The 23,731-nt window shown below is 44.0% G+C and overlaps 1 protein-coding gene across 1 annotated transcript in view; it reads left to right on the plus strand.

The window, feature by feature from the left end:
- The window catches only part of Atxn10 (ataxin 10), a 123,281-nt gene that overhangs the window by 49,582 nt on the left and 49,968 nt on the right, over positions 1–23,731 (plus strand). Inside the window, exons 8-9 of the mRNA NM_133313.2 lie at positions 4,104–4,212; positions 5,798–5,967. Coding sequence (NP_579847.1) covers positions 4,104–4,212; positions 5,798–5,967 — 279 coding nt within the window. The remainder of the gene's footprint in view (positions 1–4,103; positions 4,213–5,797; positions 5,968–23,731) is intronic.

Here is a 23,731-nt window from a genome sequence, read left to right on the forward strand (position 1 = left end):
CTTTGTCACGCTGAGCGTGCACTGCCCTTTGTGGTTGAGTTCAAGGCCACTTGGCTGTTGTCTTTGTTGCCTTCAGGTGGACGAAAGGAGGAAGTCTCAGCGCTGGCTTACCTTCAGCGGATAGTTGCTTTTGATCCCAGCAGGGGGAGCAGTGAGGTGTGATTTAAAAATTTTAAAAACTTACTTTTCTAGGAAGCAAAAAAAAAAAAAAAACCTTCAATATTTGTTAAGTCACATCTGACTTTAAATTGTTCACAAGACTGTGTTAAAATAACTCTAGTATTATAGTGAGATAACCTGCTAACCTGCACGCACACGTTTTCTCTCTCTCTCTCTCTCTCTCTCTCTCTCTCTCTCGTGTGCAGGAGCACATGCATGCGTGAGAGTGTGTGTATGGGGATGTGTACATGTCCGTGGGTGTATATGAAGCAGGGCAGATGTCACGTGTCTTTCTTTGTTGTTTTCCACCTTGCTGTCTTGAAACGGTCACTTATTGAACTGGTAGTTAACCTTTCTGGCTAGGCTGACAGACTTCCAGTCTCTCTTGGTCCCCCTGTGTCTGCCCCAGTGCTGGGTTGTAGGCACATGCAGTTTTGTTTTGTTTTGTTTTGTTTTGTTTTGTTTTGTTTTAACATGGTACCAAGGATTCAAACTCAGGTCCTCAAGCTTGCATGTACTCTCACCTGTGATCCATCCCTTCAGCCTCTAATTTTTATGTAGAAACATATTTTCCCTTCAAATAGTAGTTTCTGTAAGAGAAGAGGAAATATGTTGATTTGCATGTACTATACTTTGAGATAGAAATGGGAATAAAAAAAAAATAGGCTTGAAGGAGACTCTTGAACCAACATCCCAATATAGCATGGGATATCTCAACTCCTGTGCCGGAGCTGGTTGATGTTAACTGCTGAGTCTGCTGTTCATATCTAGATGTTTACGGCCTGGCTCTTGGTTGGTTGTCAGGGTCATCATGGAAGTTAGTGAGTGCACATCGGGGCTCTGCCTTCGTCTCCTCCAGCCACTGGCCAGCACGCCATACATGATTTCTTAGAAAGACATGACAGTTAACACAATTAGTAAAGTTTTCTGAAGACTATGACTAAAAATAGCTGTGTTTATTGAGGATTTTTGCCTGTGTAGTTTGAAAACACTGAAGCTTTCTTCATATGCTTCTTTGTGGATGTAGTTTGGTGTTCAGTGTCCATGCTGGTCCTTTGCTGTGCTCCACTCATTTCCGGGTTGATTAGTCTGTTTGGCATAGTTTATGGTTGAGTTTACTGAATCTTAGTCACTCATCCTGAGCCTCACCTTTCCTTTGGAAGGTTTATGTTTCCTGATTCCTGTTCACTTTCAGAATTGTCGTTAGTGGAGGAGTTTGGAACCATTTCGTCCTCGCAGCCCCATATCAAGCAACTTTTTGCAGTAGCGGACTGAGTGAGGATGGTGCCTCTGCTGCACGGACTGATAAGGATCATATTTTTGCCCTTTGCTCATATTTCACTTTTCTGTAAACAGTTCTTTAGCTGATGTCAGTGAAACAAAGTTAGGAGGTTTCTGGTTTGCCTAGCTCCCACCTCTGTTCTGCACAGCCATTAGTGTGTCAGTTGTGTTGTTGTACGAAGGCTTTCCTTGTGCACTCGCACCTCCATGCCTCATCTCCTTTTCACAGTGGTGTGTGCACTGCTCTTCTCCAGCTTGGCTTTTCCACACGTGGGGCTGTTTCTCCTTCCATTTGAATACAGGTAGATTGACTGGGTTGTTTTGTTTTTTTTTAAAGCTAGCCTTTACAAATTTTGTAACCATTTTCTTACTAATTTATTTATTTGGCACTGAAGGTGTGGCGTGTGTATGTGCCTGCAGGAGTGTGGAGGTCATAGGGCAATCTCTTCTCTCCTTCCAACCTGTTGATATCAGGGGTTGTGCTTAGGCTGTGTGGTTTGGGAGTGAGAACCTGTCCCGCCAAGTGTTCTCAGTGGCCCACTCAGTGTTCTTCTAAAGTCGAATAAGGTTTCACTATTTAGACGTAGTTTTCTCCTGGACTCCATGTTACTGACAGAAAGGAAGTCAGTTTAATTCCACCTAACATATCCCTGATTTACATCCTTAAGATTCTTGCATTTATTAAGCCAACATTATTTTTGGTATATCACTTAAAAATTATTCTTTTGGCCGGGTGGTGTGGTGCACACCTTTAATTCCAGCACTCGAGAGGCAGAGTAGATCTCTTAAGTTCGAGGCCAACCTGACCTACACAGTGAGTTCTAGGTCACCCAAGACTACACAGAGAAACCATGTCTCAAACAAAACCAAACAAACAAAATTCTCTTAAGGGCTGGAGAGATGGCTCAGTAGTGATGGCCTGTTACTATTCTTTCAGAGGACCCAAGATTAGTTCCCTGCTCACAACTGTGCCTCTAACTCAATGCTTCTGGCCTCTGTGGGCACCTGCACACACACCCACACAGATACACACACACATATATAATTAAAGATTTTTAAACTTACTCTCTTGGAACTAAGAATAAAGATATGGCTATGGAGATAAGAAGTGCTTGCCATATGAGCTTTGGGACCCGAATTTGATCCCCAGAACTCAGTGTGAAAGAGTCAGGTGTGGTGCTGTGCTCTTGTCGTCCCAGCACTGAGGAGACAGAAACAGGCCGAGCCCTGAGGCTCCTGGCCTCTGAAGGCTACAGTAACCAGTCAGCTCCGGACCAGTGAGAAAGAGGCTTCTGGGCTCCCTGGGAACCCACTGTCATGTGCATAAACCTACTTCAAGCACATCCATATAATTAAAAAAATGAATTACATCTTTTAAAAAAATTGCAAAGTGTTGTAACAATCTTCTAGTGGGTTGGCATACCATTAAAAATACTGCTAAACTAATTTAAATGCACCCACTTTTTACTCAACAGTTGGATTTCTAAGAATGTATAAACCCACATTTATTTGTTCAAAACTGCAGATATTTGCAGTATAGCAGCAAAGAATGTTCAGCATAGCATTTCTTGTGAGGGGTTTTAATAAATTTTATGTTTACAGAAAACAAATTAAAAGAAAATCCCAAACACTGTGTGCTATGCAGACTCAGCCTGCGATTCTCCAGTAGACTTGTGTAGAGGAGATAGTCTGGGCTGTGCCCACTCACCGGAAGCGCCTGTTGAAGCACGGCTGAGCTAATGGGCTTACCTGTGAGACTGACTTCACACTTAGCATCTATGCTTCCTCTTATCCCTTTATCAGCAAGTGAAAGCTTTGAAACAAAGGCTCAAGGCATTAAAATTTCTTGTTTCTTGATATTATTTGAGATTTGTAGAAAGCTACATTAAAGACTTATCTTAAATTTTTCTAAAGAATATAAAGAATGGTATTATCAAAAAATTTACATTTGTCGAAGAATTTTATCTTCATGATTTAAATGTATAGGTGCTACAATGCTTTGTCAAATGATGTATACTTGAAGAAGTATGCTTTGAAATCTGTGAAAATTACATCTTTGAAAAATCTATTGGAACATTGGGATGCCATGTAGTTGGCACGTGGTGGTTTCCTGGCTTGCTTTCTGTTTCATAGAAACCATTAGTAACTCTGAGCTAGCATTTTCAGATTATGTTTTCCGTCTTACCGACACACTGCATGCAGTCTGAGATTCACAGAGAGTTAATGTCAGTTCTTGAAGTTAGTGGTTTGTTTTAAGATCACAGGACTTTACAAGATTTTCATGGACAAGAAGTTAATGTGTTTTTCAGGAATGTTTCCATCTCTAAAGTGGAACTTTGATACTGAGAATGCTTTAAAAAGAGAGTGTTTGTATAAGTGTTATGTGCAGCTTGTAATTTTGAACATTCATCCCACTGTCGGGAGGCTTTTGCTCCAATAAGAGCTTTGCTGTCTCTTTGCTCCAAGAAGACATGCAATGACATATGACCCTGCCCTCTTGACGGTGCTGATAGTGAGCCTTCAAGAGCATTCAGCAGTTCTCTCTCCCTGCAGACAGACGTGTCACATAGCATTTGTTAGAGCATTTCATTTTCTCACTGTCATTTCTAACAGTCAAAGTTGAGATTCTGATTCCTAGCAAGGAGGTTTTCTTGTCGTTTTAGGAAGCACTGGTTACGATTCGGCTCCTGGATGTCTTGTGTGAAATGACGTCCAACACTGAGCTGCTCGGCTACCTGCAGGTTTTTCCTGGCCTGATGGAACGCGTGATTGGTGAGTGAGCAAGCACACACAGGGCTTTCAGTTAGGAAATCTCTGTGGTATAAGTTCAAACACAAGCCCTTACCTTTGGTTTTTTCACTTGAGAGTCTTTGAACTTTTTCCTTGGGTGGAATTATAGTGTCATGATCACAGCTGGAGTCACCCAAGCTGAGGCCACCTTGTTCCTTCCCTGCTGTGGAGCTGGGGTCCTGCTTTGCAGTGTGATGACGAAGCAGGCCCTTCTGCAAATACCTATGGTGCCACCTCAGAGGAATGTTTGCAGTGAACTGATGATGGGGATTTGCAAATGATAAGGGTGATTTTCCTAAGTTTTATTTTATCATGAGTTTTATTTATAAAATCTGGTAATACATTTTCTCTGGATATACTTCTGAGAACAAATAAGAGTGTTTCACTCACATTATAGATTTACTCTTGAAACAAGAAGCCTTTTCTGATTAGGAAGCCATTATTTGAGGCACTACTAACTTTACTCAAAAGCTGTTTGCATATTAAGTTCAATAGAACCTTGGTTTGTATGGATACCCAACCCTAGGTTCTACTTGTCAGTGTCCAGTGCTTTCCTTAAGAAAAGGTCAGGCACCTTTTCATGGATGTTAGTATACAAGAAAGATGTCTTTAAACCCACATGTGGTTGAGCTAGCAGTGATCTGTGGAAGTCACTTAGGAGTCCATCCCAGAGTTGTATTTTTTGGTTTTTCAAGACAGGGTTTCTTTGTATAGCCCTGACTGCCCCAAAACTCACTCTGCTGACCTTGAACTCACAGAGATCCACTTCCCTCTGCCTCCTGAGTGCTGGGATTAAAGGCATGTGCTAACAGAGTTCTATTTAGAATGTGATACTTTTAATGATGATCAGATTAAGTTACCAGACAGGGAATCGCTATGAAGTTAGGACAATGTGCATTGCCGTCCATCTCTGCCCAGTGAGCCTCTCCGAGTCCAATGCTTCATGGAAAATTGTCAAAGTGATGTCTGCATTTAATGGGTTTATTCAGAGGATTAAGTAAAATGACATGGAAAATGTATAAGTCCCGTTCCTATAGGCTGGCAGACTGTCTGTTTCTATAGGCTGCTTGGTGTATTCATTGTATATAGCAATATTTTTCTTGTGATGTAGCTAAGGTCAATCATGGCTGAGTCTGATTATTTGGCCATTGAGAAAAGTCATTACTGAAACCTGTTGTGATCTATACTTTCTTGACTATGTTATTGCATTAGCTTTTGCATAAATCAATTGAAATTTGTAAGAAAAAAGTAGTTGCAAACTTTTAGCTAAGTTTCCTTTGTGAATAAATAGAAAGCCCAGGTGAGGTTAGTTGCTATGATCAGCCTCCTTCAAACTGGGACTAAAAAATTCATGTAAAAGCAAAGAAGCTGTCTGGTTATCGTTACTGCTGCTGTCCTCCTGTCAGTGTGAGGATGAACTGATGCACACCAGGCCAGGGTTCTCCTTAGTCCCCACACAAATCATCATTGAAGAGGCACTGACTATGTTAATCATTAGGTTTGTTTGCCGAGAACTTAGATACTGTCTAATTTCTTATGGAAAATGAATTGTACTCTTTTGTTCTAGATGTTTTACGAGTGATTCATTCAGTTGGAAAAGATAGCACGAACATCTTCAGTCCCTCCGACTCTCTAAAAGCAGAGGGTGATATCGAACACATGACTGAAGGGTTTAAGTCTCACCTCATCCGTCTGATTGGAAATCTGTGCTACAAGAATAAAGAAAACCAAGACAAAGTAAGATTATCTCTCGGTGTGCCGCATATAACTATTGAGGATATGCCAGTTACAATTTAGAATACCTTCCCTCTGGGCAGAGGGCATGTAAAGTCCTTACTTGAGTTTTAGAGAATCAATTGAAAAGAATATCTATAGGTTAATATGTAGCATGAAATAGAATATTACATATTTCTTCTACACATAAGCATGGTACATCATACTTGAAATTTTTACCTCTTAGTGTTGTGTGTGTGTGTGTGTGTGTGTGTGTGTGTTACATGTATGGGTATAAGACAGTGTAGGCACATGTTTGCCAGTACATGCATGTGAAGTTGGTCCTCTCCTTTAAACATCCATTCTGGAAATCAAGCTTAGGTTGAGAGGCTGTACATCACGTGCTTATATCTGCTGAGCCATCTGGCCATTCCTGTGTGTCATATTCTTTTGCTTCAGGGTCTGTATTTTTATAGTTTTTGCATTGTTTTTCTCCTGAATGTATTTGGGGCATTCTCCCTTCTTGTAAATTAGTAGTGTGTGTCTGAAGTCTGTTTATTTAAGACTCTATTATGATGTAGGGAACAGTCCCTAAAATAAAAGCAAAGACAAGCCAGGCTTGGAGACAAATGGATCTCTGTGCAGTTCTAGGCTGGCCAGAGCTGTGTAGTGAGATCCAACCTCAAAAGCCGAACAAAGAACAACAACAACAAAATGATTAACAGGTTTGGAAAGTTTTCTAGTAATATGCATGTCAGAAACATGGAGCCAAGCATGTTGACACAGACATGTTATCTGTGCCCCAGGAAGGACCAAACAGATGGTTGGTTCATTACAAGGCCAGCCTAGGATGTATAGCAAGACCCCATCTTAAAAAAGAAAGAAAGGGAGGGAGGGTGGGAGGAAGAGAGAGAGAGAAACCAAAAAACAAAACAAACAAACAAACAAAACTAAAAACCCAAACCCCAAACTGGCCTTTACTGTGAGGGAAATCGTTGGCTTGTGCATCCTGCATCTGTGGTGAATAGTACCCTGACCTAAGTCTTCCAAACTAGGGCTTTGCTCATGTTTCAGTCACATAGAAACCTGGCAGGATTCAAGCAGGTAAGCTGTGGGTAAATAATTACTGAAATCTGAGTTGTCAGACTGCAGAATTTATATTTAAGTCAACTAAAATAAGTGTTCATTAAAAGTAGCAAACATACAAATAGCCTCCTTCCGAGGAATATCGTGTAATTTCGAGTTCCCACAGCATAGTTTTTTGGTTTTTTGTTTTTTTTTTTTATTAACTTGAGTATTTCTTATATACATTTCGAGTGTTATTCCCTTTCCCGGTTTCCGGGCAAACATATCCCCCCCCCTACACACACACAGCATAGTTTATACAGTGTCTAGCACCCAGAACCTGAGCTACAGGAACATGTGCTCTATTGTTAAAAGAACTGTCAATCAAAAGAAGCTGAGTGCAACCAGGGATTTTAAAGGAGAAGTTGTGACATTGGATGGTCAATATGTATTATATGAATAAGAAGATACAATAAAAATAGAAACTATAAGACAGAAAGTTTACCTCAGAGATAGTAGGGAAGCGTGCATCCTTGATTCAATAGTAGAAGTCGTCCTTCTGGAAAAGATGGGGTAAAGACTGAAAGCCCAGAGAGCCTTTGTGATACGTCGCAGTTGTTAACAGCTCTCACTCTGTTACATGGTGGTTGGTTATATTTTGTCCAGTGTGCGTACAATTGGGATATTCCTCCTCATAGAGCAGGCATTATCTAAGACCTCTGACTCCCTCCTGGAAACTTACTGGTCTGACTTTTGTTAAAGAAAGTTGATGGAGAATAAGACACTACTTTTCCAGTAACCCAAACGCCTTTCTTTCGGTGAGTTCTCTTGTCAGTGATTGCTTTGTTGCTAGTTTGGAGTGGCCTCTTACAGGAACATGATGTAGTAACCCTTCTGCTTATGAAATAGTTCGTTAGAGTCAGCAGCAGGTTGCACCCTAAGTAAATGTGGCGTGTGCCCAAGCGCTATGTGGAGGGCTCTGGGGCCCACGGGAAGTTGCTGGTGTGTTCTCTCATACAGCAAACACTCTGGAGAGTATGAAGGGTTCATTCTGAGTGTGAGAATTCCTCTTCCCCAGTGTCTTTCCTGTGCTAACAAGAGGCTGGAGCCTGAAAGCGTTACTGCCTCCCGCCCCCTCTATGTTCTGTAAGCTTCTTTATTCTTGTAGGTCAATCCTGATTCCAGTTGGATAGTAAAAATATATTTTCCTGGATGATTGTTCCTGCAAGGGATAAAGTTCAGTAGCTTTCAACAATTTTCATTACAGTTCCGGGGAAGTGGAAGTTTGGGGACCAGTTCTTTATAGTAAGTCACTAATTCCCTGTCTGTTGTATAGGTTTGTTTGGCTTCTATGCAAATTGGAGCCTACGGAGACACTTGGCTTTATATTTCCAAGACTAGATAAAGACCCAGGGTAGGGGGATTTGTCTCATCTCACTGAAAGCAGAAAGGACCGAATGATATCTTTGTTTAAGGTTGTGTGGCTGCACCATGTCTTCCTACAGGTTTGTCAGCCCTAACCTCTGCAGTAGCCTTGCCCAGCAGGTTTTGCTGGGGACTGCAAAGGAGAGGCTGTCCCCGGGTGTGTTGGCAGAGCCCAGAGTAGAATTTAGATTTGCTTTCCTGAGAATTCCCAAGTCTGTTCCTGGTCTCCTGCACTCTAATGTAGACTTCCTACAGATGCCCAGCCCACAGACCATCCAACTCTCTGTAAAACTCCAGTGGTTCTTTCATCCCTGTTTGTCTCCGCTTCTCCATCTACTGTGAATGTCCTCAACCTTTAGGCCCTTCTTTGGTTGATGAGTTTGCCTCCTAGGCAGGTTCCACTCTAGGAATGCTGTGAGAATCCCTCCTCTGGGATTCTCTAGGAACAACTATCTCCTCTGTACATGCTCCTAAAAACATACCCAACTATGATCCTGGGGAGTCCATAGCTCACTTGGGGAACCAGGGAGTTTTGGGGGCTTACTTTGGGTAAGAGACTACTAATAAGAGCAGGGGACTTCAAAGCAGTAGCACCGCAAAATCTTCACTTCGCGTGGATAATGGCTTCCCCAAGGCTTCTTAGATGAGTTCCCTCCAGGTAAGCTTTTCCAGCCTATACACTCTAGCATCTCCAGAAACTACTTGTAATGAAGGCAGAATTTCATACACATGGCTGGGAGACACAGGAGGGAGAAACTCCTTCTCTGAGGGTAGGCAAGCCATCTTCCCTCTAGTGACCTCTGTGGGGCTCTTGAAAGCAGGCACAGCTTATGAAAAATGCACTTGATTGCTTAGAGGATTCTGTTGTGTTGTATAAGGAACATCTGGGCACCTTGCCTCTGACCCACCAAGCTATTGACAACAGGGACTTTGGTAGAATCTTTACACAACGCCTCGTTCCTCTGGAGCCTGCATAGAAGCCTTTTGAGCCCTACCCGATTTCTGCATGTCATAAAATGGCATTCATTGGAATGCAGTGCCCCGCAGCTGAGTAAGGCACTCCTGTGGCCTTTCGAGTTTCCTGTCTTTTGCATCTGCAGTGGGTCTCTAGAGCCCATGATGACTCTGAAAAAGATTGACAGAAGAATTGTCACCATCAATTTCTAATGGAGAAACCAAGGCTCAGGGAGATTTCAGTACTGAAATTTTAGTCAGTTTGAATGTAAGCTTGGTGCTGTATGTTCTGAAGATGACAGTGATGTCAGTAGGGGCTAACATATGTGTACTGGTACACAGTCTAACAGTTGTGTTTACAGAGGCCTGTCAGAGAGGATCTGAAAGGTGGCCTTGTATTCTAGGGTGGACATCCCAGAATAGTTCTTTCTGAGCAAAGCAGGACTGCCAGGACATAGAGTTAGTGGGACGGAGAGTCTCCCTTGGCTTTTGCACCTTTGGACAACCTGCTCGGAAGTGATGGAAGCCAGCGCTTCATGGGTCATGCTGTGGGTCTACTGTTCAGGTTGCTTCCTGAACTGGAAAAGTGTCTCAACTCTCTTGCCGAGTCCTCCCAACTTCCCCCTTGCTCTGTCTGTTGCTCCACTTACCTGGTGTTCCTTTGTTACAGCTGTAGTGATTAGTTTACTTTTAACCCCTTGTGGACTAGATAGAATGTGGAATGTATGGTTACTCTTTCTCTTTTCCATTCTTCTGCTTTTTACTATTGTTGTAGCTTCTCTAAGTAAGTGCCTTATTTGAAGAGAAAAAAAGTTTTTTTAATTCTTAAAGCTAAATGTACTATTTGAAATATCTGGGAAGATAACCAGTTTATGTACTTCTTTTTGTCCCCAAAGAAAATTGTCACTGACTGAGTACATGCCCTTGTTGCCAAAGGCTCCCTGGCAATGCCGGTTAGCTTCCTTCTTCCCCTCCCGCCACCTTTCCACCTGGTGGCGATTCCCAACGTGGTGCCAGTGCCTAGTGGTCCCGTGTTGACATATGTGCACACAGGGCTTTCGTTTCATGCATCAGTTCATTTAAAGTCAAGTTGGTACTGTGTGAGGTTTAGTGTGCGAGGACAGTGTGACTCTCGGCCTCTGTCCAGGACTGTCCTCTAGGGAAGAGGCTCTTACCATCTGGGACCATACAGGCACATTCGCCAATTGTTTTGCTCATTGTGCTACGTCTTTAAGATTTTACCTGGTAATTTATAAGGGAAGGTTTATCTTTTGTGATCTGTAATTTTTAGTTACAAATGTAAGTTACACTACAGTGCTATAGGTTTCCAGGAATTTCAGGCACACATGTTATTTGCTTTGTTCTTAGTCATCCCCTTCCCCCATTGCCCTCCTCCACCCCTGCTTTCCTCTTCCCTTCCCTCCTTCCCACAATGGCTCTTTTAAAATCTTTCCTGTCCGTATGCGTATGCCGTAGGGTCTGGTGCATGGCAGGCGGACCCTCTACCACTTCAGTTGGCTATAACAATTATCTTAAATTATCTTCAGTTGGCCTATAACAATTATCTTAAACACATATTTGTGGTAGGGGCTGGACCGAGCTGGCTTGGCAGGTAAGATTGCACCATTCTTGTAGAATGTTCCCACCACCCATGTTAGGTGGCTCACATCTGCCTGCAGCTCTAGCTCTAGGGGGATTGAACATCCCCCAACCTCCTCAGCACCTCCACTCACATGCACATGATTAAAAAGAAAATAAATCTTTAAGAAGTTGCTGTGTGTTCACTGCCACAATATGGACTGTGCTCAAGGAGTCGTTTGTAAACAAAGACTAGATGAAAGAACCAACTTTGCCCCTGAAAATTAAAATTCCTCTAAATTCTGAATTTTGAGATAACTTTGAACATCTTTTATGTTTGAGATTCATCTGCTTATTTAGTCAGTGTGCATGTATTTGGGGACATGTATGTCACTGTACATGTGTGGAGGCTCTGTCCTTCTACAGTATAGGTCCTGTGGATTGAATCAGGATGTTGGCTTGGTGGCAAGCAAGTTTACCCACTAAGCCATCTCAGCAGCCCTATAGGATATTTTGATACATTCTGATTTAGTGTACGCCTTAGTTTATGCCCTTTTGTATGGTTCAGTTTAGTGTCTTTTGTATGCAGTGTGGCAAGCCTTTCAGTTTCTCACATCAGAGCAGGCTGGCAGGCCAGTCCTTTACAGTCCCCTCCTGTGTAACACGATTTCAAGCAGGGGGCTTGCTTAGTGCACCAGGAGACTGGAGACTCTTACGGCTTGGACTCCAGTGCCCCAGCTGTTTCAGCGAGGCTGTTTTTCTTAGTTATTGTCCATCAGTGCTGACTGATGGTGGGTTGAATAAGGACTGGATTAGAGTGAGCTAATGTCTCCGTTGAGCAGCTGTAGCATAGGCCAGGGTTCCAGAGTCCTTACTGTCTGCCACGAGAAGGGCCACTTTCTGTAGTCTTGTCCTGTGCTAGCATCATGTGAACTTCCCACACTCTTTTCTCTTCTTTTTCTTTCTCTTTTTTCCTTTTGTTTTTCGAGATCAGGCCTTTCTGTGTCCTGGAACACAGGCTGTCCTGAAACTCACTGTCCCCAGGCTGGCCTTGAATTCAGAGATCCTCCTGCCTCTGCCTCCCCAGTGCTGAAATTAAAGGCCTGCACCACCACCTCTGGGCTCCAACCACTTTTCTCATCCATGTGTTCTCAAGCTGCTCTTTTAATAGCTGCTGATCAGCGTTGTAAACCTTTGGAAACTTCAGACCAGCCAGAATCAGGTTCTACTCCACTGTGCTTTCCCTTGGTGGTGTTTCCTTTCTACCTTACTCTGCATATGCAGTTGGTTTCTGTATGTGGATTATCATGGTGTGTATTTCAGTATACATGTGCTTATGTTTTGCTTCTACTTGTCTTTGGTAAGTAAGGATTAACCACCAGCCAAAGAGACATGTGGAAATTTTTATTATAGCTCACCTTTACCATAGCAGGCTAGATCTGTTGTCAGCTCTACTGACAACCTCAGACCTCCTCCTTCCTGGCCTCTGCCTCTCTGTAACTCTTCCATCAAACTCTTCTACATGTCTGCTGCTGATCAGTGCATTGTGCCCAGGCTTCCCATGGCTCTTGAGCTGATCATTCTGTACAGGTGTTGGGTTGCTGAACTGTAAATGCATCTGGACTTCTTTCCATGACTGTGTGTTCTGCGGCTGCTTTCCTTCCGTCCTTACATTAGGTGGTGGCTTGCAGTAGTGCAGACACAACTATAATGTAGTGAGCACAGAGCGGCTCCTCGGCCAGCTGTCCACTGACTGTAGACCATCAGTTCTGCTCCCAGCTTCCTTGCTGCAGACGGAGCCCGCTGTACTCACTGTGGGGTCCTGAGGACAGAGTGTGGCTGCATCCGACACACTACTCTGACTCTCCACGGACCTGAGCCTCCCCTCAGGCTGTTGGTGGATAGATGCAGTGCATTTCATCATCTCCCAACTACGTGCTGAAAAAGTTCTCTTACATTTATTTTTGTGTGGGAGCGGGTAGTATGAGTGTCTGTGTATGCACGTTAGGGCATGAGTGTGGAAGTCAGACAACTTGTAGGAGTTGGTTTTCTCTTTCCACTATATGGGTTCTGGGTTTTGAACTTAGGTTCTTAGGTTTGGTGGCATTTAAGTTTTGTTTATCCACTGAACCATATTGCTGACCCCATATCTGTCTGTCTGTCTGTCTATCCTATCTATCTATCTATCTATCTATCTATCTATCTATCTATCTATCTATCTATCTATCTATCTCATATATATATATATATGTTTGTAGATAACGTGTCATAAGAATTTACTAAGTGTAAAGTAATCTTGATACTTGTCTTTCTAGGTGAGGCCTGTTTGAGGAAGTAGTGAAGGAAGTAAGAGAATTTGTTTTGGGATGAGAGCACTTTTTTTTTTCTTGTCAGGTCTACCACAAATGCTTTTCTAGTTGAATTTTTTCTTGGCATTATTCACTGAAGAGGAGAAGTATTTTCTATATTTATTCCACAATGTGTTCTAGGACAGTCTGAGAGTATGGGAACCCCTACCCGCACATACATTAAATGGACATTTAAATTGTGAACAGACAAACAAAAGAAGACAGCTTTTGTAAGTCAGGTCTTCCTTTCCCCATGCGGGTTCTACAAGTGGAGTTCATCAGGCACAAGCAGGAGCCCTTACCCCTTGAGCCACCAGCCCTGGAGGAAATTTTCAGTCTCAGGTCTGTGTCCTCTTGCCTGCACTGTGTGCTCTCAGAGTTACAGCTTATTGATTTGATGATTGAGTGTATAGACAAGATCTGGCTCGCTTCGAATTCCACTTCTTTGTAATATAATCCAAGTTCAAGAAATATGTCAAAATTCATAAATCAAGCTGTCACCATTAGTTTCTTGAACTTAAAGTTCCTGCTACAGAAAGTGAAATTAAAATTCCTATCTTGAGGACACACAGAGAGATTTAGTCTGTTGCAGCTGTACTGGCTTTTTAAAGGCACAGAGGAAGGCGGCAGTGGCAGCTCCATGGTGGAACATCTGCCCGGCCTGTGTAGGGACTACATGCAGTCCCTAATAACTGCCACAAAAGTTAAAGCACCGAGGATGCTTCATTGTTCAACTTCAGGACGCCTGCCTCCTTTTCTGTTTTGTAAGAGGAGTAGTGAGCTTGTACTTGTGTGGGAGGGGCATGGCATTCCTTAAAGGGGACACTTACAAGAGCAGCAGGAGCCATCCGTTGCTCTTCCTGCTACAGGCCCAGGGCCTATGCTTTGTGTTTCCTCAGGACATTCTGTTGCCAGTCAGTCAAGCTGCTGAGCTCCAGGTTCAGAGAAAACGAGGTGGAGAGGGATTGAGGACTCCTGATGCTACTGATGCTAACGTCCAGCCTCCTCATGTGCACTTGCAGCAGGGCTGGTTTATTTCGTGTTTAGTTCACTCTTGCAGCACCTCAGAGTTAAGAGGATGAGTTATTTAACATGTACACACACACACACGTGCGCGCGCGCACAGACACAAAGAGGCATGGATCTAGAGTCCTGTTTGCCCTTGATAGGAAGAAAATGGTAGTTCTTGGTGACTATAGCCATTCTTTCTTCCTGTGTTCCCCTTGCACAGTCTGTGCACGTGTTTGTACCTTGCTCAGTTAGTCTCTAGGGTTTAACAGAATTTCAATTCAGCTTTTATAGAAAAAAAAATTAGGAGTAAAACATTAGCATATGATCTGGGGAATTTTACTAACAAAAATAATTAAAAACTCATTTCAAAGTGACTGGGGAGATTCTTGAGTGCATATCAATTTGTCAGTGTGCAAGAGAAGGCAGAGGCAAGCAGACAGAAATGGAAGGATTACTCCTGCAGTGTGTGGGGTTTCTTTTTTTCTACTGCAAAGGAATTGGATTCGTATTTACCGTCTGCTGGCAGGGGATCTGGTTTGGGCATGTCAGCTTTGGTGGATGAGTGCATGTTTCACATTTCTGCCGCATGTCACAATCTAATGAAAACCCAAGTGTTTCTATCTCTGCAGCCATCATTAGTTTGGGAAAATGACAAAGTTTTTATTTCAAGTGTTAAACTAGCTCCTTCCATTTCTGAGGGGACTGAAAAGGTGGAACTGTCTCGCATACATCTGAAATGTTGTCAGTCTTTGGCGTGGTTAATCGTTTGCTTTTCCTGGCAGCAAAGGATCAGAGTTACATTCTATAAATATTAAAAAAAAAATCTATCTTGAAGTAATTACCTGGCACCCCTTCCTTTAAAAGCTTATCTTATCTTGGTAGAATTAATTTTATACCACCTTATTATAGTAGAAGAGTGACATTGAGTGTCCCATGCTGTGACGTTTAACTCACATCTATGTCACTGCTATGTAGTGGTTGGAATGAGGCCATTTCTCTTCTGTTCTCCAGATAGGACCTGCTGTGCTGTTCTGTCATCATGGTAGAAACTTGTAGTTTAGCTCAAGTATGCATTTGCCATCTGCTATGCACCAGCTGGTGTTCTAGACGGTAAGAATGTAGAGATGGGTTTGGCATAGTGCCCTCTTAAGGAACTCATGTGCACAGGGAGACAGATGTAAAAACTTGCCATTTAAGTGAGTTCGTGAGGCTAGCTGGAGATTGAGTGTCTGCGGTGTGTACCAGAGAGATGGGAAGACTCCACCGAGTTCAAGACAAGCCCTGTGCCTATGTGAACAGAGGAGGGAAGCAGGGGATGGGCAGCCTGCTGTGGGCTGGCCTCCCTCGGAAGGGGAGTGCAGATGCCTGTGAGGCTGGCTCGTGGCTCAGCACTGGATTTTGCCAGGTAGCCTCTGCACTCAGCCACCAGAGCTGAGTGTGAGGATCGTTGCAGCCTTTGGAGATTATCGGAGATTTCATTTCCAAACCTTGTGCTGTTTTTAAGATGGACTTTGATTGTGCTACCTTCTTACCTTTGCTTTTAGTTATTTAAGACAATTTTATTTGCTCTAGAAGATTGGTGTTTCCCTAGGCCCTGTACACCATTTTTCTCATTTTTTTTGTATATCTCTGTCCTTGTCCCTTTTCACCACCCTCCTCTCTTCTTCTCCATCTCTTCAGTGGACTTTCTTCTAGTGATGTATGGGCTTTTAATTTGCTCCTGCCCTGTGGGATTGATTTCTCTAAACATGGAGGACCCGTGGCTCCTGTCTTGTAAGCTTATCCTCAAACTGTGCTTTGCTTCTGTCTCCATCTCCTGACGTCATAGAAGGTCTCTCCACCTCTCGCCAATCTTAGCATTGGTCAGGATTCTAAGCCTACGCTGACAACAGACTTTGGACCTTCATGCGGCAGCTGATTGCTGCACTCTGCCTGCACACATCTCAGCAAACTAGCCCCGTCGAACTGGCAGCCTGTGAGCTCCAGAATTGCACTCTCCTTGTCACTGGCCCACTGAAGACCTTTGAGCCACCCCTTCGTCTTCTGCAGACCTTATCCCAGTTACATTCTCATACTTCTCACTTCCTATCTGCAGTTTCATTTCTGACTTCTCAGGATGATGCAGATGCCCGTCCAAGGGTGAACAGAAGAACATATTCCCCAGTCTCGCGGGAGCTACTGAGAGCAGCTATGAGCCAGGGGCCTGTATTTCAGTATTCAGTATTTTCACTGAACTTTCCTTGATTGCCTATTACTTTTTCTTTTTTTCTTTTTTCCGGGGCTGGGGACTGAACCCAGGACTTTGCGCTTCCTAGGCAAGCGCTCTACCACTGAGCCAAATCCCCAACCCCTATTTTGCCTGTTTCTTGTATCATTGTCTTTCCTTTAGCACAGTGCAAGGAAACTGAATTGTACAGAAAAAAAAACCAGTTTAAATTCCATTTTTTTCTCACTAGGCAGCCCTTCACATGTTTAACTTTTGAGTTTTACCTCATCTAGAAAGAAGAGGTGATTTTCCTGAGCTTGTGTTTGTTGTGAGGACTAAGTCTCATTAATCCAGTAACACCAGTAGCAATCTTATACAGGTGTCTCTAGTGCTGTACTCCAGGGTGCTCCTGTGGTTATAGCACGGCTCTCTGTAGCCTATGTTCCTCACAAGCCTGAATTCAACTGTCCTTTGGCCTTTCTCAGTTTAACATGTGGGAACCATCTTCTCAGTGCCTCCTTGGTGGCTGCTGGTTGGTTCTCTTCCCTCAGCCCTGTGCTTTGTTCAACAGAGTCACTGGCTCTTGAGCAGGCAGCGCCCACACAGGATACCAATAGTGCAGAGGCTAAGATCCATGCCAGTTTCTTCTCTGCGTGTGAGCGCTTACATGTCCTCCCCCACAGTGTGGAGTGACTAGCTTTCTCAGGTCAGTCAGTTTCCTGGTACCCAGCAAGGCTTGGTGCCAGGCTCTGTAAAGAAAATGGCTCCTTTGCTGCTATGTGTAGCACCCAAAGCAAATCTCCTGTCCTCCTTTGTGTGCCTGCACAGTGCTGGCAAAACCCAGGCAGAGTGAGCTGCTCATGCAAGTAAGCAAAGGCCTGCTGCTGTTTCGCCATCATCTCCATGTTTTCATTGTGTTACAAGTTTCATTGTTTAGCTCTGATTTCCTTTAGTTCAAATTTGTGTGAAAATGCTGCCACACCTTGATTGAGAAACATTTCAAGCCTTAATCATTCTTTTATGTATTTGTGTGAAAGCATTTCTAATCTTTTCTTAACACTAAACTCTGATGCAGACGCTAGGAGAGCAAGAGGGAGCAGAGAAGCCAGACCTGATGTTGTGTTCTCTGTCCCTTCCACTTGCTGTCTGCCTTCATCTCAGCCATTCCTAAATGAAGGTGTAGAGGGGCTGTCGTTGCCATGGTAACCAAATACCCCATAACTCTTTATCCCACTAACAGTAATAATGTGTATGCATTTGGAAGTTCTGTATTTCTTTTCAGGAGAAGTATTAACTTAGATTGACAAGCCTTACCTGTTGAGCCTTAGTCAGGATCTTGCAGAGGTTAGTTACCTCCAGACTGAAACTCTGTGGTGTCAGACCCAGCGGCACGGTGAGCATGTGCCTGGCACCCCATGAGCCCGTGCTTTCATCAGTGTAGTTATCTCCATGGTACTTTTTTTTTTTTTTTTCGGAGCTGGGGACCAAACCCAGGGCCTTGCGCTTGCTAGGCAAACACTCTACCACTGAGCTAAATCCCCAACCCCTCCATGGTACTTTTGGGGGTGGGCACTATTAGCCCATCTTAATTTGCAAACTCAGGTGTGTAGACATTAAAAAGCTTGCCTGGGTCTCATAGAGTTAGTGGTAGAGGACGCCGGAATCTCGTCAGACTGGCTTTGACTCAAACACTCAGTTTCCTTAGCTGCTCAGCCCTGGCATGACCACGACTCAGGAGTTGTCTCTGGGGCACATGATTATCCAGGGTTGTTGTTCTTATAGTTTTCTATGGTATGATCATAGATTTGTTTTATATCTGTAAATGTATGTAGGATAACCCTCTTCTTTCAGGTATAGGAGTTCTAGTGGCTTTTGTAAATTAAGCATGGATTCCCTTGGGTTTCCAGACTATTTTAAATTAAGTGATGTTGTATACAGTCTTGAAACATTGCTCTTTCCAAAAAAGAAATGTTGATTAAAAGAAAATATATCAACACATATTCACACAAAGTTAGTGGACAGTTGTTTTTAATCATTTAAGGAAAATGAACTAAAATGAGCACACAAAACAATTGTGATAGAATGGCAGGCAGCTCTTAAGGCTGCTTTGAGGTGTGGCCATCACTGCGTGGATGGAGGTCTCACAGTTTGTGTGTGTGTGGGGGGGGGTGTTTATATGTCTTGTATCAGTGACATCTTACATTACAATTCCTGCCACAGGCTCCGCTTGGCTCATGACACTCTTCGACATTTCAGTAATAAGTTTAATGCGAAACTAATTTCTGGGAACGGTTCATCACTATTTGCTTAGTAATATAACTAGTGACAAAGTCAAATTTACCTGCTGGAAAAATCCAGGAGGGAATGTTTAAATTAAGTCAGTGGTCTGCAGAGTCGGGGACAAGAGGATCTGAGCTAAGATTCATTTTCTTTAATCCCCTCCGTACCTGTGATCTGTGGCGGATCTACCTGAGGAATAGAGTCAGGGCGAGAATTTTCGATGACCTCCAGGACACCTCCTTCACACAGTTGTGAGTGACCGTCCTTTGCAGCTGCAGCCTAGGACAGCCAGCCAGAGGGGCAGTGGAGGAGGAACAAGGGGAAGGCTGAATTGGCCTGTGGTTGAAGGGTGTTGACAGGAAAAGTCTGACTAGTAGGCGAGGCAGGCCGCAGGATCAGGGAGGGGAGGGCATGCTCCATACCTGCTGTGATTGCCACTCTGGAAACCTTGACTGGTGCCCTCTGCTCTCCCTCCCCTCAGAGGAAATAAACGGGAACTTCAGCACTAGTTGGTTTTAACAGTGAGTGGTTAATGTTTGCCTCTCTAACCCCCCCTTCCTTGTTGTTCCCCCTCCCTGGAACAGCTGGTTTGTTGGGCACCCTGGCCTAAATTCAAAATTCTGCTGTTGCCCCTTGAGGCTCCTAGAAGTGGGGAGTAGGGGATGATATGTTGAGAACTTGGAGAGTGTCAGAAAAAAAAATCCTTTTTGTCTTTTTAAAATATTGTTTTTAATCTTGAGAAATCATTTCTAGCCATTTTAGAAGATAAAATAGCAGTCAGGCTCAGTGTGTTAGCTACACGTTACACACCTGCTGACCTGAGTTCAATCCTCAGAACCCACCTGATATGGAAGGTGAGACTCTGACCTTTACACACTCCAAAGACAGACATGTGAACGTCTACATCCACATAATAAAATACATTTCACAAACTAGAAGAATATTAGTGCACATAATGGCTAATCTTGGTTGTCACCTTAACACTCCTGGGTAGAGGGACCCTGAATGTGGACTTGTCTCCATCAGATTGGTCTATGGGCATTTCTGTAAGGTATTTTTTGATAGTTGATGCAGTGCTATCCCTAGGCACTGGGCCTGAGCTAAATAAAAAGGTGGCTGAACTTGAGTCTGGAGAGCAAGCCAGTGGGCAACATTCCTCTGCGGTCCGGTCCGTCCTGCAGTTTCTGTCTTTTTGAGCCCCTGCCCTGGCTTCCTTGGATAACAGACTGTAACTTGTGAGGTGAAATTAACCCTTTTCTCCTCAACTTGCTTTGGTCATGGTATTTATCACGCAACAGAAATCAGACTAGAACAGTGCAGCAATAGAAAATACAGAGGAGTCTTCTAGGTGACTTGACATTTGGTACTCGGTACTATTTGGTATTCCCTGCTAATGACTGTGTGTACGACTCAGCTTCTACTTACTAGAGAAATAAGCTCTGGCTCCACGCCGTCAAGTGATTTCATCATTTTAGCCTATACTGAGATGATTTCTACCATGTATACTGATTTTAATTTTGTTGAATTTGTTAAAGAGGAACAAAGTTTCACCTTTGTGATCGACACACAAATTCAAATTTCAGTTGCTACTTACCCAGTCTGTATAGCAATGACTGACATAGCGATACGTTGCTGGCAGGAACCAGGGCTTAGTAAGCCTGGGCTGCAGTCAGGTGCCCCTGTGCTTCCTCTACAGCTTGCCCTGATGCTGTCTTCCCATGCCCTGGTCTGGCCTTTCTAACCTCCAAGGAAGGACCATAGCTCCCTGACTAGGCCTGTGCACGCTTGGGTCATTTGTGCCCAGCACGGCATCTGCCTGGGACACTGCTTTCCCTGTTGTAGCAGGTGTGCTAGCCATTTCAGACAGAACTGAAGACAGTTTTAGGAAACTGCATTTGTAGCCTCAGATGTTCACCCACCCTGGTGATGTGCTTAGACTAAAATGCACCTTTATTTAAAATTCAAAATGTCAGATTCAGATTATGGAGCACAGCAGTCTGTTTCCAGGTTCCTTTCGTGGTAATCTACAACTCTCAGAATGTACGGTGAGTGCCAGGTTTCCTGCTCTGACAGTGATCTCTGAGGGTTGCTTTCAGTTGGGTTGCAGGTGTTCATTTAAACACAGTGGCGTGTGCTTGTGTGTGCATGCGCACACCCCAGACAGTGCCAGAAGCTGTAATTTAAAGGCGAGCGGGCAGAGGAGTATGTAATGTTTTTATCTTCCGGGCAGGATCCTGATGTACAGCTTCATGTGACATCTCGTTTTTTAAAAGCCTGAGGCATCTGTAATCTTTATAGCAAGAATTCTAGTGCTCCGTTTTGCATTCCAGGCTTACTGTCTATCCTGCTCCGTAAATATATGGCTCTTGTGGACTTATAAATCATGACAGTAGGACTCATATCCAAAAAGAAGAGATTTAAATCTTTACAGAGTTTCTAAGATTTAATGTAACTTAGACCTTACTCTGCCTCAGAAGTAACATTCTTATTCAAAGACAGCATGCCTTTGATAGTAACTTTAAAAACATATTTCCAGAGAAGGAAATATTTAAGAGCGTAGTCAACACCAAACTTTGTGCAAAGTCTGGAGGAAGGAAATAAGACAGGTAATTGCCTGTAAACAGCTCACGGCCTGGAGGAGAACACGAGAAGCTAAAGATCCGAGATCTGTATGACTGCAGCCACTTCCCCACCCACTGCGCCTGTGCGGCACTAGGCTAGGGAAGGCTCCTGCAGGCAGCGGGTGTCACACAGGCTTCCGGATGTATAGTATTAAAGAATGCTGTCCTCAGGCCAGAGTCACCAGATGTCCACAAGTCCTTCTCAGTTCCTTCTTGCTCTCCCCACCTTCATGGGAGCTCACCGTTGGGGAGGGGCTTTACTTCCATGAGCATGAGACCAGTGGGAATATACAGCAGTTATTAGAATGTGTGCTGTGTTCTCCCTCCCCTCCCTTTCCTCTCTTTCCTTTCCTGGACCTTCTCTCTTCCCCTGTCCCTTCTACCCTTCCCCTCCTCTTCCCTCTTCTTCCCTGCTCTCTGAAAGGGGGTGGGATCCGTTGCCCATACCTAGTGGTCCTGGCTTCTTTAGTGGCTCCTTTTAGGGAACTTTAAGTCATAGGACTTTCCACCTGTGGATAATGTTCTTGCCCTTGTCCTGTTTTTATTGATCTGCCCTGTAGGCTGGGTGTGTCTGTGTGTGGGCCCTCAGTAACATGGTGCTCTTGTGTTATGCGCATGTGAGAATTTTCAAGGTCACGGTAACTGTTCTGTTCTGCACTCTGTTCTGTGGTTCAGTAGACATTCGAGGGCCCGCATTGTAACATGTTCCGGTACACCCCATGGTTCTCAGGCTGAGTGGTATACTGAGTGGTATACTGAGTGGTATACTGAGTGGTATACTGCCACTTATCCTAAGGTAGCTTGTGATTTGCTGTGGGACATGGTGTAAGGTGAGGGTGGCGAGCCTTGAGACTGGTTAGTAGTCACAGCAGTGAGAATACCCGTTCTTAGTGCTGCTGCCTGTGTTCCAGGCGCCAGAATGGCAGCAGTACCCACTCACTTCCTGTAATGGTAGTTTCTCCAGGGTACAAAAGAGGAGACTGAGGGCCTGAGACGACAGGAACAAGCCACCCTATTAGAAGCCACTTACATTTGTATGGATAGTTTCTTTCTGCTGTGTAATGCCACCTCCAGTAGCCCACTAGACGGAGAAGAGCCACCATGTCAAGGAGCTATCTGGAATGTGGCTGCAGATGCCTGCATGAGGAAGAGGGTTGGCAGTATAGGGTAAGATGCGGGATAGATTTCAGACAGAGTTGGGAAAAGCAGGCAACATTTCTTTCTTGGATGGGCCAGTGTTGTGAGAATGCCTTCCTCATGGTGACATAATGTTGTACCCCACGCTGTGAGATTCCAACAACCAAGCATGACTACCAGTAAGTTTACTGAGCTGACTTAAAGCACTTGGGGAGGAGTTGTGCGTACAGAGTGCATGACCCCAGAGCAGCTGCAAGGGAAGGTCCTGACCCAGCACAGATAATAGTTCCCTAAAGCCACACAGAGGAAGCCCAGCTTCGGTTAGTCTCCTCCAGCCCTGTACTTTAACACTAAGACCATGACACCTTGGTCAAATGTGCATGCAAATCACTGGAAGGAAAGGCTGGGTTCTCAGGTGAGGATCCAGAGACTTACCCCACCCCTTCTGTTGTGGCAGTCTTGAACTGCCAAGCAGGCACAGCTGACCTGATACAATGGTGGCTGTTCTGCTCAGAGAATTATAATCTACAACAGCCAAAGGAACAGCTGGCCTTAGGAGAAGTGGTTACCTTCCCACGTGTTTTTGTAGGCTACCTCAGTATTAGATGCTTTTGTATTTGTGATTTTGAAATCTGAGTACCTGTCCTTTAAAGATTGTAAGTCTCCTTTATCCCCCTGCCCCCACCCTGAGCTTCAGCACAGTGCCTGCCGAGGTTAGTTCTGTCTTTGTGTTTGTTTGTGAGTTTCCTATGTGTGTAATGTGCTTGGATCAAATGCACTCCCTGTTCCTCCCATATTCTCCTTTCCTCACCGTGCCTCTCAATTTCATATGTTCATTTTTAAAACACCCACTAAGCCCAGTTAGTGCTGCCATTGTTAATGGTATAAGGGGCTGCAGCCCTGAAGAAAAACTATTTTCCCCTCTCCCAGAAGCCTTCAGTTGACAGCATCTCCTCAGCTAAGAGTGGGACTTTGTGATACCACCATCCCCTTCTTGGTTGTCCTGGGATTTTGTCTGTTGTGATCTTATCTCATGCATGTCGTCACATTTGCTGTTAGTCCATGTGTGTCCAGGAGCTCTGTCATATCCAGAAAACAATGTTGCTGCGGTCGCCCTCGGTCTCTGTCTCTTAACAGTCCCTTCCCCTTCCTCAGTGATCTGT

The sequence above is a fragment of the Rattus norvegicus genome, chromosome 7 (genome assembly GCF_021556685.1).
Source record: "Rattus norvegicus strain SHRSP/BbbUtx chromosome 7, alternate assembly SHRSP_T2T, whole genome shotgun sequence".
In the NCBI taxonomy this organism is placed as follows: domain Eukaryota; kingdom Metazoa; phylum Chordata; class Mammalia; order Rodentia; family Muridae; genus Rattus; species Rattus norvegicus.